The sequence below is a fragment of the Chiloscyllium plagiosum genome, unplaced genomic scaffold (assembly GCF_037043375.1).
Source record: "Chiloscyllium plagiosum isolate Xiang-an unplaced genomic scaffold, Cpla_swu_hap1 HiC_scaffold_9, whole genome shotgun sequence".
In the NCBI taxonomy this organism is placed as follows: domain Eukaryota; kingdom Metazoa; phylum Chordata; class Chondrichthyes; order Orectolobiformes; family Hemiscylliidae; genus Chiloscyllium; species Chiloscyllium plagiosum.
In genome coordinates, this window is record NW_028270147.1 from 14,086,584 (window position 1) to 14,102,499 (window position 15,916).

General features: G+C 42.2%; 1 protein-coding gene across 4 annotated transcripts in view; it reads right to left on the bottom strand.

Annotated features, from left to right (window-relative positions):
* Window positions 1-15,916, bottom strand: part of st6galnac3 (ST6 (alpha-N-acetyl-neuraminyl-2,3-beta-galactosyl-1,3)-N-acetylgalactosaminide alpha-2,6-sialyltransferase 3) — a 278,305-nt gene that overhangs the window by 99,274 nt on the left and 163,115 nt on the right. Inside the window, exon 4 of one of the 4 annotated variants that reach the window (XM_087990258.1) lies at window positions 2,651-2,928. The exons of the other annotated variants lie outside the window; for them this stretch is intronic. Coding sequence (XP_087846384.1) covers window positions 2,799-2,928 — 130 coding nt within the window. The 3' untranslated portion in view covers window positions 2,651-2,798. Of the gene's footprint in view, window positions 1-2,650; window positions 2,929-15,916 lie in introns of those variants that run through there. 4 annotated transcript variants of the gene reach the window in all.

Below are 15,916 nucleotides of genomic sequence, written 5' to 3' on the forward strand. Positions count from 1 at the left end.
GGTGCTGGCAGGTGGGACTAGATTGGGTTGGGATATCTGGTCGGCATGGACTGGTTGGACCAAACGGTCTGTTTCTCTGCTGTACATCTCTATGACTCTATGCTGGTCTGCTGCCTCTTGAATGTCCATAGTCTTCCAGTTAAGGTCCATTATTGACATCCATTGCCCTTGGTCTAAGTTTGTCATACAATGCAATGTCTATTACAGTGGGCAGCTTGCTGTTTGCTGTGGGACTGTTCCCATTTCCCTACATTATTACAGCCAAGTGGACTTAACTGTGGACTCAATCTCTTGGTCGGACAGGGAGTTGAGTTTTCAATTTTCTCTTATCAGTAATCCTGATGGAGCTAAATCATACTGCAGTGAGGTGAACCAGTAACTTACCAATGCTGCTTAAAAGTCAGCAATTTTTTTTTGAAGAAAGTGGCTTGACTGCCTGATCCCACGCTTGGCTCTAACTGCAAATGGGTTGGAAGATCAATGAACAAACGATGGCCCACTATCTCATGTAACCACATCAGGGATCCCATGCGCAGTGAATGTTTTAAGCAAGACCCTGACAACTGCATTTGTGGTGTACAAGATGCTGGTGAGACCACATCTGGGGTACTGTGAATAGCTGCGGTCGCCTTTTTGAAGGAAGGAAAGAAATCATTTCGTTGCACAGAGTTCAGAGGAGGTTCATTAGGATGATCGCTGGTATGGAGGGATGTCTCATGAGCAGGTTGGGACTGTACTCATCAGAGTTTAGAAGAATTAGAGGTAATTTCATTGAAACATGTCGGAGTCTTAAGACAAGGTAACTGCTGAGAGGATGTTTCCCTTCATGGGAGAGGACCACAACGCACAGTCTCAGAATAAATGGGCACCAATTTTAGACTGAGATGAGGAGGACTTCCTTCTTTCAGATGCTTGTGAGCTGTTGGAACTCCTTGCCACAAAGGGCCGGCAAAACCTTAACTGTGTTTTTCTCTCCTCAGATGCTGCTGGACATGTTGAGTTTCCCCAGCTTTCTCTGCGTATGTTTCTTCCTTGTTAATCTTTCCATGGGTTTGGCAGGAGGCTGTTTGACTGCTCGTGTAACGCAGCGACTGACTTTCTGACAAAATTGTTCTTAAAGCCCAATGTCTGATACCTGCCTTGGGTCCATGGGAATGCTCACCGTTATTTCGTTGTGACATTATGCAACAATACCCATTGTTGATATCATGTGTATGATGCAGCTGAGTTGTCAGCTTATCTCTAACATTGCTCACCAAGTTGCATGAGCTACGCCAATCACTACCAGTTTGCGGCAGGGATAGATTGCTCCCACCTTCCTCTTTCCTTGACCGGGACTGAGGGCTGACTTGGTTTAAATATGTACGGAAAAGCCATGAATCAGTCTTTAGAAGAAAGGGCTCCTGTCTTAAGCAAGAGAAGCATGATTGCAATCAGGGACAAGTTAGGTGTTTGGTATGCTTTCCTTTATTGGTCAGGGTATTGAGTACAGGAGTTGGGAAGTCATGTTGCGGCTGTACAGGACATTGGTTAGGCCACTGTTTGAATATTGCATGCAATTCTGGTCTCCTTCCTATCGGAAAGGTGTTGTAAAACTTGAAAGGGTTCAGAGAAGATTTACAAGGATGTTGCCAGGGTTGGAGGATTTGAGCTAATGGGAGAGGCTGAACAGGCTGGGGCTGTTTTTCTTGGAGCTTCGGAGGCTGAAGGGTGACCTTATAGAGGTTTACAAAATTATGAGGGTCATGGATAGGGTAGATAGACAATGTCTTTTCCCTGGGGGTGGGGAATTCCAGAACTAGAAGGCACAGGTTTAGGGTGAGAGGGGAAAGATATAAAAGATATAAAAGAGAAACTTTGTCACACAGAGGGTGGTACGTGTATGGAATGAGTGTATGGAATGAGGAAGTGGTGGAGGCTGGTACAATTGCAACATTTAAAAGGCATTTGGATGGGTATATAAACAGGGAGGGTTTGGAGGGATATGGGCCGGGTACTGGCAGGTGGGACTAGATTGGATTGGGATATCTGGTCAGCACGGACTGGTTGGACCGAAGGGTCTGTTTCCGTGCTGCACATCTCTATGATTCTATGACTAAGTTACATTAATAAATTATGCATCATTACTGAAACTGTTAGGATATGAGTGGATATAAATATTCACTTTACAAGATCCTAAGATGATCCTACCCCACCTGACACCAAGTCCTCAGGACACCAAAAATTCACCAGATTGAGGGACGTTAATGCATTTTCCAACCACCTTGTACAACATCGAATTAGGTTACAGATCGGTCATGGTTTCATTAACAGGCAGGACATGCTCAAGAAATTGCCAGCTCCAGTTGCTTTGTTCGTAAATGCAGTGACCAATTTATGTGAGACCCAACAAAGAGAAAATTAGATTAATTAACAGGTAAATCTGTTTAGTTCTGATGTTGGTTGAGGGATAAATGAAGACCAGGTCACTGGGAAGAACTCTTCTTTCTACTTTGAATCAAACAATGATACCTCGCAGACAGGCAGAGCCATTGAAATCGGCTGAAAGGAAATTGGCTTACTTCTATAATGGAGGAAATTGAAACAAAATCCAGAAAGGCTGAGATATTCCAAGGTAATAAACAAATGAGAATGTATTACTCAATTGATTCAGGGTCTCATTTACTTAAGCAGCAGGTCTACACAATACAATGAAATCTGAGCATCACATTACAGAGAGTTGAATATTATATGTGGAAACAAGAATAGATAAACTTGATAGCATCTTGCATAAGGATGCCAAGAAAATGTAGATTTTATCAGTTACTTAAATGATTCACTGGATATATGGTCATGTTAAATTGGCACGTCGTGACAAAGAGACTTTCTGCTTTGGCTGAACAGCCATCATTCTGTATGAAATGTTGATGACAACACATTGAGCTGATCCTGGAATAATAAAAGAAGGAATAAGAGATATGTGTGCTTAATCAGACCGTCAAACTGTCTCAATACACTTCACATCCAAGGAGTTATATTTTGCTTTGCAGTTATGTGTGACAAGTATTCTGTGTTACCACATCTTACAAACTGCCTCGGGATAAATGGCCTGTGCTTTTTTTTTGGCTCAATTTTTGCAAAAGGAATGTTGACCAGAAGAGTGAGAAAACTTGTCTACTCAGCAACAAAGACTGCAGTCACACTCTGAAAGTTCACCAAAACAAGAAAATTGACCTAGCCTGGTTGGACCACACCCACTTTCATCCTGAGAGAGATTTGGCCTGAATTCAGTGCAGCTATGACTTGTCAAAGTGGACCTCAATGGGGTCACAGCTGTGACTCTCTCTTCTAAGCCCAGAAGGTTAAAAGTTCAAGTCTCTTTCCAGAGATTTTGGCATTACATCTAGGCTTAAGATATCAGCATTATTTAGATATAATGCTGCACTGTCAGAGATGCGTATTTTCAGATGAAACAATACATTGAGGGCCGATTTACCTTTTCAAACGGATGTAAAAGTATTTAAAAAAAACATAGAAAATAGAAAGTAGGCCTTTCAGCCCTTCCAGGAGAAAGTGAGGTCTGCAGATGCTGGAGATCAGAGCTGAAAATGTGTTGCTGGAAAAGTGCAGCAGGTCAGGCAGCATCCAGGGAACAGGAGAATCGACGTTTCGGGCATAAGCCCTTCTTCAGGAAGGGCTTTCTGAAGAAGGGCTTAAGCCCGAAACGTCGATTCTCCTGTTCCCTGGATGCTGCCTGACCTGCTGCACTTTTCCAGCAACACATTTTCAGCTCTTTCAGCCCTTCCAGCCTACACCACCATTCAATATGATCATGGCTAATCATGCAATCTCAGTATCCCATTCCCGTCCTCTCCCCACATTCCTTGATCTCGTTAGCAGCAAGAGTCCCAGGTGAGTATGTCTAATGAATGGACCCCAACAGCTTTCGTGGGAGAGAATTCCACAAACTTACAACTCTCTGAATGAAGAAATTCTTCCTCATCTCAGTCCTGAATGGCATCCCCCCTTCTTCTTAGACTGTGATCCTTATTTCTGGACTTCCCCAACATCGGGAACCTTTTTCCCGTGTCTGGCCTGTCCAGTCCCATCAGGATTTTATATGTTTCTATGAGGTCCCCCTTATTCTTCTAAATTCCAGCGAATGCAAGCCCAGTCAATCCAGGCTTTCCTCATAGCTCAGTCCTGCCATCCCGGGAATCAGTCTGGTGAAACTTTGCTGGACTCCTTAATAGCAAGAATGTCCTCCCTCAGGCTAGGAGAGTAAAACTGAACACAATCCTCCAGGTGTGGCCTCACCAAGAGAAATAAGACATAGGAGGTTCTTGTTGTTGTCTAGTTTGATATTTATCCCTCAATTGATATCTCTTAAACAGATGACCAGTTCAGTAGCATATTTCTGTTTGTGGGGCTTTGCTGTGCATAAAATGGCTGCCATGTGTCCAAATTACAAAAAAACGTGGCTCTACTTTGAAAGTACTTCATTGGTTGTAAAATGGAAGTGGGAGGTTTCCTCATGAAAGAAATGTAATTCTTTGTTTTGCTTTCTCAGAAATGGTTAGGACCCAGTAAAATTGAGTTAACATTGCCATAGGGGAGGGTTAGGCACTTAATGGGGCAGGTTTTGGGCTGATAGCGTGAGAATTCTTGTTGGTCCTCGAGAGAGAGGTCTATCCAACTTATTGAAAATGACAGTTAGCCAAAATATTGTAAAATTCAACCCAATACCCCCAGTCAAAATGTCTTAAAAGGGCTGCAAAAACATAAAACAAAGGAAAACTAAAAGGACAGAACAGAAAAACAAGTGGAAGAAAGCAACAAACAAAACCTTCACCTTATTCCATTAAAAATAAAGCAAAAGACATTCATAATGGCATGGAAAAAAAACATTTAATTATGGATTGATCACTGAGTGACATCCTCAATAAATTACACTATAAGGTAACATAAGCAGCTTAACTTCTCAGAGCAAGCAATATATTATCCTGAGAGGTGATCTCCGAAAATATTACTTGCAAGTTGGGGCTTTTCACAATAAATACAGTCAATCTTTCTGAGGATGATGAAAAAAAGTCTGAGGAATACTTGAGGTCCAGACAAAGGTATGAATCCACCTCATGATTAACAAACACCAACTCATGCCATACAAATTAAAATCGCAACAGCCAAATGATGATTTTTTCACAAGATGGTACAAGAGAGAGTTACCTGAAGAAAAACTTCTAGAGGGGGTTACTGAGATGGCAATTACTTTGATATTAGTCAAAGTCTTCAGGAAAGTTTGAGTATGATTTACTGTTGTCACATGTTCCGGGATACAATGAAAAGTGTTGTTTTGTGTGCTATACAGGAATGTTGTACCATACAAAGTGTATCAGGATTGCAGAACAGAGTGTAGAATACAGTATTACAGCCACAGAGAAGGTGCAGAAAGAAGTTTTGGGCAAGGAAAAAGGCCATACCATTGATGCCTTGCTAGTAGTTGGGCACTAGCATGGTGCCATAGTGACAGGCCAACATCGAGTACATAAGAATGCTAGAACCAGGAGGACCCTTCGAACCCGCTGCTTCGATAGTTAATATTTTTGTGGCCTCAGCTCCAGTTACCTGTCCTCTCACAATAACCCTTAATTCAAAACATTATCTATCTTAGCTTTAAAAGCATTTACTGAGGAAGCTTCAACCACTTCATTGGGGCAGGGAATTCCATAGATTCACAACCCTCTGGGTGAAGAAGCTCCTTCTCAATTCAGTCCTAAATCTGCTCCCCCTAATTTTGAGGCTATGCCCTCTTGTCCTAGTTTAACATGCCAGTGGAAACATCCTCTCTACTTCTATCTTATCTATTCCCTTCATAACTTTATATGTTTCTATAAGATGCCCCCCCCCACTTCTTCTAAATTACAATGAATATAATCCAAGTCTATTCAGTCTCTCCTCAGTAGCCAACTCCCTCAACTCTGGAATCAGCCGAGTGAACCTCCTCTGCACCACCTCCAGTGCCAGTACATCCTTTCTCAAGTAAGGAGACCAAAACTGCAAACAGTACTCTAGGTGTGACCTCACCAGCACTCTGTACAGCTGCAACATAACCCCCTGCTTACAAACTCCATCCCTTTAGCAAGGTCAAAATTCCATTTCCCTTCTTAATTACCTGTTGTACCTGCAGTCCAACCTTCTGTGATTCATGCACAAGGACACCCAGGTCTCTTTCACTGGAACATGCTGCATTTTTTACCATTTAAGTAATAGTCCTTTTTACTGTTATTCCAACCAAAATGGATGACTTCACATTTATTAACATTGTACTCCATCTGCCAGATCTTTGTACACTCATTTAAACTATCTGTGTCCCTTTGCAAAGTTTCACAGTCCTCTGCACATTTTGCTTTATCACTCATCTTAGTGTCATCCACAAACTTTGACACACTACACGTGGTCCCCAACTCCAAATCGTCTATGTAAACTGAATAATTGTGGTCCCAACACTGATCCCTTAGATACACTACTAGTCACTGATTGCCAACCAGGTAAACATTCACTTATCTCCATGCTTTGCTTCCTGTTAGTTAACCAATCTTCCATCCATGCTAATACATTACCCATAACGCATCTTTATCTTATTCAGCAGCCTTTTGTGCAGAACCTTGTTGAATGCCTTCTGGAAATCTAGATACACCACATCTACTGGGTCCCCATTGTCCACCGTGTTCATAATGTCTTCAAAGAATTCCAGTGAATTAGTTAAACATGACCTGCCCATCATGAACTCATGCTGTGTCTGTCCAATGGGGCAGTTTCCAAGTAGACGCCTTGCTATTTCTTCCTTGATAATAGACTCAAGCACTTTCCCCATGACGGAAGTTAAGCTAACTGGTCTATAATTCCCCATTTTTTGTCCATCTCCTTTTTTAAACAGTGGTGTCACATTTGCTATTTTCCAATCTGCTGACTGCCCCAGAGTCCAGAGAATTTTGGAAAATTATGACAAGTGCACTTGCTTTCCTCCTGCATCTCTTTCAGCACCCTGGGATGCATTCCATCAGGGCCGGGAGACTTGTCTATCCTTAGCTCCATTAGTTTCCTCAACAATACCTCTTTCATGGTAATGTTTGTTTCTCTGTCCTCACCTGCCTTCGTCTCCTTATCAATTACTGGCATGTTATTCATGTCCTCCACTGTGAAGAACATAGAGCATTACATCGCAGTACAGGCCCTTTGGCCCTCGATGTTGCGCCGACCTGTCATACCAATCTGAAGCCCATCTAACCTACACTATTCCATGTATGTCCATATGCTTGTCCAATGACGACTTAAATGTACTTAAACTTGGCGAATCTACTACCGTTGCAGGCAAAGCATTCCATACCCTTACTACTCTCTGAGTAAAGAAACTACCTCTGACATCTGTCCTATATCTATCACCCCTCAATTTAAAGCTATGCCCCCTCATGCTCACCATCACCATACTTAGAAAAAGGCTCTCCCTGTCCACCCTATCTAACCCTCTGATTATCTTATATGTCTCTATTATCTTATATATCTGATTATCTTATAAGTCTCTCTACCTCTCAACCTTATTCTCTCTAACGAGAACAGCCTCAAGATCCTCAGCCTTTCCTCGTAAGACCTTCCTTCCATACCAGGCAACATCCTAGTAAATCTCCTCTGCACCCTTTCCAAAGCTTCCACATCCTTCTTATAATGCGGTGACCAGAACTGTACACAATACTCCAAGTGCGGCCGCACCAGAGTTTTGTACAGCTGCAGCATAACCTCATGGTTCCGGAACTCGATCCCTCTATTAATAAAAGCTAAAACACTGTTTGCCTTCTTAACAACCCTGTCAACCTGGGTGGCAACTTTCAAGGATCTGTGTACCTGGACACCGAAATCTCTCTGCTCATCTACACTACCAAGAATCTTACCATTAGCCCAGTACTTTGCATTCCGGTTACTCCAAACAAAGTGAATCACCTCACACTTGTCCGCATTAAACTCCATTTGCCACCTCTCAGCCCAGCTCTGCAGCTTATCTATGTCTCTCTGTAACCTACAACATCCTTCATCACTATCCACAACTCCACCGACTTTAGTATCGTCTGCAAATTTACTAACCCACCCTTCTACGCCCTCATCCAGGTCGTTTATAAAAATGACGAACAGCAGTGGACCCAACACCGACCCTTGCGGTACACCACTCGTAACTGGACTCCAGGATGAACATTTCCCAATAACCACCACCCTCTGTCTTCTTTCAGCAAGCCAATTACTGATCCAAACTGCTATATCTCCCACAATCCCATTCCTCTGCATTTTGTACAATAGCCTACTGTGGGGACCTTATCGAATGCCTTGCTGAAATCCATATACACTACATCAACCGGTTTACTCTCATCTACCTGTTTGGTCACCTTCTCAAAGAACTCAATAAGGTTTGTGAGGCACGATCTACCCTTCACAACACCGTGCTGACTATCCATAATCAAATTATTATTTTCTAGATGATTATAAATCGTATCTCTTATAACCTTTTCCACCACTTTACCAACAACTGAAGTAAGGCTCACTGGTCTATAATTACCAGGTTGTCTCTACTCCCCTTCTTGAATAGGGGAACTACATTTGCTATCCTCCAGTCTCTGGCACTATTCCTGTAGACAATGATGATTTAAAGATCAATGCCAAAGGCTCGGTAATCTCCTTCCTGGGGCTTCCCAGAGGATCCTAGGATAAATCCCATCCGGCCCAGGGGACTTATCTATTTTCACACTCTGCAGGATTTCTAATACCTCTTCCTTGTGAACCTCAATCCCACCCAGTCTAGTAGCCTGTATCTCAGTATTCTCCTCAACAGCATTGTCGTTTTCTAGAGTGAATACTGTCGACAAATATTCATTTAGTGCTTCCCCTATCTCCTCTGACTCCACAAACAACTTCCTACTACTATCCTTGATTGGCCCTAATCTTACTCACGTCATTCTTTTATCCCTGAAACATCTATAGAAAGCCTTAGGGTTTACTCTGATCCTATCCACCAACAACTTCTCATGTCTCCTCCTGGCTCTTCTGAGCTCTCTTTTTAGGTGTTTCCTGGCTACCTTGTAAGCCTCAAACACCCTAACTGAGCCTTCACATCTCATCCTAACATAAGCTTTCTTCTTCCTCTTGACCAGAAATTCCACTTCCTTCGTAAACCACGCCTCCCGCGCTCTACAGCTTCCTCCCTGCCTGACAGGTACATACTTATCTAGGACACACAGGAGCTTTTCCTTGAATAAGCTCCACATTTCTAATGTGCCCATCCACTGCAGTTTCCTTCCCCATCCTACACTTCCTAAATCTTGCCTAATCGCATCGTAATTGCCTTTCCCCCAGCTGTAACTCTTGCCCAGTTGCATACACCTATCCCTTTGTATCACTAAAGTAGAAGACTGACAGAAAATACCTGTTCAATACCTCGGCCATTTCACCATATTCCACTATTAAATCCCCCATCTCAGCCTCTGAGGGATTAATGTTTACTACTGCCACTTCTTTTCTTTTTACATATTTATAGACATTTTTGCTATTTATGTTTACATTCTGAGCTAGTTTATTCTCAGAATCTCTCTTACTTTTCTCTATAGCTCTCTTTGTGGCTTACTGTTGACCTTTAAATCTTTGCTGAAAATGTGTTGCTGAAGAAGGGCTCATGCCCGAAACGTCGATTCTCCTGCTCCTTGGATGCTGCCTGACCTGCTGCGCTTTTCCAGCAACACATTTTCAGCTCTGATCTCCAGCATATGCAGTCTTCACCTTCACCTTTAAATCTTTCCCAATCTTCTAGTTTCCCGCTATTCTTGGCCACTTTGTATGCCTTCTTTTTCAAGTTGACAGCCTTCCTTATTTATGCTTTAGGTGAGGACAACACCATTGCTACATTCAACAAGTCCACCAAAACAGCAAGAGCTTACATAATTGTCTGGTGTTTCTTCCCATTGACAAAGGATGTGATATCAAAGAACATTCAGCTTGCCTCTGTATGAAACCTGGTTTCAAAAGCCAACCATTTCCAGAACTAGACATAATTGACCATTTGGGGTAGCACAGTGGCTCAGAGGTTAGCACTGCTGCCTCACAGCGCCAGAGACCCAGGTTCTGGACCACCCTTGGAGGACTGTGTGGAGTTTTCACATTCTCCCCGTGTCTGCATGGGTTTCCTCCAGGTGCTCCAGTTTTCTTCCACAGTCCAAAGATGTGCAGGTTAGGTGACCTGGCCATGTTAAATTGCCGTAGTGTCCAGGGATATGTAAATTAGATGGATTAGCCACTGGAAATGCAAGGTCATGGGGATGGAGTGGGTTGGGTCTGCGTGGGATGCTCTTCGGAGGGTCAGCATGGGCTCAATGGGATGAATGGCCTGCTTCCATACTGTAGGGATTCTAATCTATAGCATGACTACAGCAATCAATTTTCAGGAATGTGCACAAATGGGAAGATTTGGACTCACGCACCAACCGAAGCAATAACTAACTTTGGAAGTTAATCAAAGGTTTCCTGCCATCAATCTCATGCACCATCTCAACAGTATGAGGCAATCAGCTGCTTTTATCACCGTTAACACCTAAAAGGCAGGTCGCCTCACCCCGAAAACCGAAATCAACACATGAACTGATGCCAACATTTTAGCACTATGTTTTCTAAAAGGCACGTAACTCAACAAGTGGTACTTTATGTGGCAGTCTACAGGAGACTCTTTCCCAGTATACAACAGATCACCAAATCTATGCATAGGTGCAGTCACAAAGCAATACCAATACACAGTTTAATCCTGACTTCCCTTTCCCATGATCCAGCAAAGACAGGATTGTCTGTATGCAATGATCTTGCTGGAATCACCATTTATTAAATTAAAGCCACATCCATCCTGATAGATTGGACCATGCAAAATGCAATTAAATCAATCAGTGATTTTAAATGGTTGTACCCAGATGGATTCAACATCACCTTATTGCCACAAGGATAATGCAACGCTATTCATTGATCCAAGGACGTCGAGAGCATACATTCAGGAGAAGGCCAGGGAGAGTAAAGCACGGAGATGACATTGCCTGGCAACCAATTGTCTAATCATCCCAAAACATGGGACTTCCTTCTCCAATGAAAGAGAGAATGAAAGAGATACATGATCAGTGAGCAGGTACAGAAATGCAACTGTGCACTGGGCAGAGAGCGTGAGTCAGAATTCCAGTCACCAGCAAAGGGCTCTAAAAGAGGCAATCAGTTCAGGTGAGGACATTGCCAAACATTGTGCGGGAACAGAAACCAGCTCAGGTGGATGTACAAGACGCCAATCACACAGGCAGAGAGGAAGGAACCTCTGACAATGATGAACGTGTGAGAGATAACATCCAACAGCAAGGCAACCAGGTTATCAGACAAGAGCCACCAAGAATAACATGCATCTGTCTAGATGGAGAAATGATCACCAGAGCAGGACAAGTTCTCAAATGTCCAAAGTATATAATAAACTTTGAATGGCTAAAATTGACAACTCTGTTTGTACCTGTTTGTATAATTATTAAATCAATGGCACGTACCTGGGCACAGCCATGTATATCTGTTTGGGATTTCTTTCTTGCTTTGGAACAAGAGGGATGTCATGACATGTCTTACAGTTGGTATGCAATATATTTTTCAGAGACACACTCATAATATCATCACTGTACGTGACCCAATGGTATAAAGATTTTGGTCTGTGTCTTACTGGGGTCACTTGCATCATGATACACAGCGGGAGGATTATGCCAGTTAATAACTGAATTTTTCAGAGCTAGCTCAGGTATGGCAGCATTTCTGACTGTAATATTTGTAGATTCCTGGAGCTGTAAGAAATGTCTATGGAACCTTGCACTATCACTTTAATGCTGGTCTTCATATCTAAAGGACTGGAGTATGGGGATGCAGACATTATGCTGCTGTTATACAAAACCCTCATCAGATCCCACTTGGAACTGTGGGTAGATGAGGGCACCACTCCTAAAGAAGGCTGTTTTGGCTCTTGAGGGAGTTCCATATCTGTATACACGGGTGGCCCGTAGACCTCAGGGGTTAAGTTGTGAGGAGAGATTAGACAAATTAGGCCTTTATTCTCTAGAGGTTAGAAAGGTTAGGGGTGATCTAATTGAGGTTTTCAGGATACTAACAAGGAAAGACAGGGTAGATAATGATAAACTATTTCCTCTGCGTGGAGATTCTAGAACCAGGGGCATAATCTAAGAATTAGGGCCAGATTATTCAGGAGAGACGTTAGAAAGCACTTCTACACACAAAGAGTAGTGTTTGAAGCTCTCTTCCTCAAATGGTTGAGGTTGCTAATTCAATTGTGAAATTTACATCTGAGAAAGACAAGGTTTTATTAAGCAAAGGTATGGGCCCAAGGCAGGCATATGGAGTCAGGCCACAGATCAGCCAGATCTTATTGAATGCCAGAGCAGGCTCAAAGGACTGAATGGTCTGCTCCTGTTCCTATGTCTAGTTCTTGTGGAAGATATCATAATTATTGCTTCATCAGGTCCAAGGTAAAGTTGCCTTAGCCTTTCAGCTCTCTCATTGGAGAGAGACGACTGGTGGTGATTTAGCCTGAGGGCCACCATACCTCAGGTGAGGGGAGAGGTTGAGACAAAGAGTCTTTCATGGGAACCATTTCTGGTGTCAGGAATTGAACCCACGCTGTTAGTGTTAACCCATATCAGAAGCCAGCCATCCAGTCAACTGAGTTAACCAAACTCCTGCCAGGTATGAGTATTCACTTGGAAGTTAAAAGATTATTATTACATCTGTGGCTGTTTGTGTGGGCAGAACAGAGCAGGGGAGCCAATTCACTGTCCTTAACTGGTTATTGATTGGCCAATCTAAAGTCGATGCTGTATTGTTGCTCCAGACAAAAGGGCCCCAATCCAAAATAGAAAATCACATCCCATTGTCGCAACTAAATTATCCCGCTCTTATTCAACCTCCCCTTGTGGGAAAGTTTAAAATTTAAGGTTTACATTTCAGTGCGAAAAGCCTGGTCATCATTAGAAATACCACAACTGTTCATCAATCCGAATGCGTGCGCATGGTTGGAACCTGTCCAACTCAATTTGGCGCAGTGCCATCACAATTAATAGATTATTCAACTTTCGTTGATTAGAACAGTGAATCAATTAATCATGAAAGTCCCTCCTGACTCGTGAACAGAAGGCTTGTGTTAACAGCTAGACTGATCGAGTTTGACAGCTTTCAGGGTAGAGTTTGCCCTAATGTAATGAGGAGAAATAATATTAGAGAAAGAGATTCATTTGCACCCCACTCCGACCATTGAAGCCAGGGTAACCGTTTGGCCAGAGTTGGGTCCACTGTCTCATTCACACTCCCATCTGGATGTCACGTAATCACTCCATCAGGAATGTCCAGGCCTTTACCTGGTCTGGTAAACCTCTCCACCTCTGCCAAGCTCCTTTTTTCTATAAACAACTCTTGAATTTTTTTCCCAAGTTTTCCGTCACTGGCCTTAATATCTCTTTCCTGGAAAGGCTAGCAATTTTTGCCTGTCCCAAATGTCTTAACAGATGTGTACCTTGCCTTTAGGATAGTTTATAACAGTAGACAATAGACAATAGGTGCAGGAGTAGGCCATTCTGCCCTTCGAGCCTGCACCACCATTCATTATGATCATGGCTGATCATCCTCAATCAGTATTCTGTTCCTGCCTTATCTCCATAACCCTTGATTCCACTATCCTTGAGAGCTCTATCCAATTCTTTCTTAAACGAATCCAAAGATTAAGGATTCTGGGTGCTGTGTGCAGACAATGCTGTGACTCTGCCTGCCGGATAGGATAAATGGAATCAATGGAAACCATTGTGAAGCCGACTCTGAACAGGAGTCATACCAGAGTTGAAACATTAACTCTGTTCCTTTCTCAACAGATGCAATGAGACCTGCTGAGTTTCTCCAGCATCCTCTGCATTTGTTTCAGATTTTCAGCATCCACAGTATTTTGCCTTTGTTCGAATGGGTTGTTGTGATGTTTGCTTCAAGACTCATTATGCGTTTCATTATTTTAAAGAATCTAACCCACAAAGCTAAACGATCTGTGATGAGCAATTGATTATTAGACCACTATATGTGTCATTACACAATGAATGAGCTCTTGCGACATAATGGTAGTAATTGACATTGATGCAGGATAAGAGTCATCAACAATAATTGCTGAAATAGGATAGCAGACTACCAACAGAAATCGTTATTGCATTGCAGGCAGTCAGTTTTTATTGCTTTTCTTATTTTTGGATATATGGATATTCACTGCTTAAAAAAAATGACTTTATAGGATTGGAAAAGCCCAAGCCTTTTACTAGTCACCTGTAAAAAAGTAATATTTTAACAAGAGCACATTAAAATTTCTTTTCTGTTCAAGAAAGGCCATTTCCTCACTGCATCATCCAAAATGGATTCCACCATTCACTGCAGGAACAAACCAGTTGCAAAATGGCTGCCTTGTTTTTCTGCACAATATCATCAGCCAATACAGTCAAAATAATTAGCTACAAAGTGTGTCAGGACATAATGAGTCACTCTACAAATGAAAATCTTTTCATGAATATTAATAGTTTTGATACTGATATTAATTTTGACTGCAATTACAAAACCACCCAGCTACATTTATAACATGTCCCTTCCTATGTTGGGGTTATTTTTATTCCATAATTGAATAGGATGACTCCCAGTAATTGGACTAAAAAGGATTGAAAGTCGTAGAAAGGATTGCATGAAGGTGACTTAGCCCAAAAACCTAAACTGAGTGATGTTTCACTCTGCATCATGTTTTCTTAAAGGGACATTTCAATATAGAATGTCGAAGGAAAAATCTATTAGAGTGACACTAAACCCCATAATGAGATTTTGCTCCCAAGCATAATAAGAGTTAGGAAGGAACTTATGATTAGATTAGGTGATTAGATTACTTACAGTGTGGAAACAGGCCCTTCGGCCCAACAAGTCCACGCTGGCCCGCCGAAGCACAACCCACCCAGACCCATTCCCCTACACCTAACACTACAGGCAATTTAGCATGGTTAATTCACCTAACGTGGGATTATACAACACAGAAGGAGGCCACTTGACCCACTGAACCTGTGCTGGCTCTTTGAAAGAGCAATCCAAATACTTCCACTCTTTCAGCAGATTTCTTCTTTGAAAGTGTGCACCCAATTGTCTTTAGAAAATTATCACTGAGTCTGCTTCACCTTTTGGGTCATGCATTTCAGATCATAACAACTATCTATGTGAAAGTAACTCAATCTCCTTTCCAATTCTTTGGACAATTCACTTAAAAGTGTGTCCTCTGGCTCATGCACAGTTGAAAGAGTTTCTATTGATTTACTCAAGTAAATCCCTTCATAAATGTCACATTTCGCCCTTCACATTCTCTGCTGTAAGGAGAACTTATCCCAACTTTTTCAGATTGCTGACACAGCTGAAGTCCTTGATCCTGATACTATGGAGGCAAATCACCTCTGTTACTTCTCCATGACCTTACCCAGCATTCCTCCAAATGGCCCTTAATGTTCATTGACTTTATAAGGTCATATGAACAAGGAACAGGATGAGGCCATTCTGCCCTTCCTGTTTGTTCCCCAACTTAATAAGATCGTGGTTGATCTGATTTTAACCTCAACTCTACATTCCTGCATATCCCCAATAACCTTTCATCCCCTTGGTCATCAAGAATCTATCTACCTCTGCCTTAGAAATATTTAAAGGTTTTACATCCCCTGCCTTTTGATGAATAGAATTCCAAAGACTCACAACCCTCAGAGAAAATATGAGCCTTTGTTTCTGTCTTAAATGGATACTGCCTTATTTTTAAACTAAGACCCAAGGTACTAGA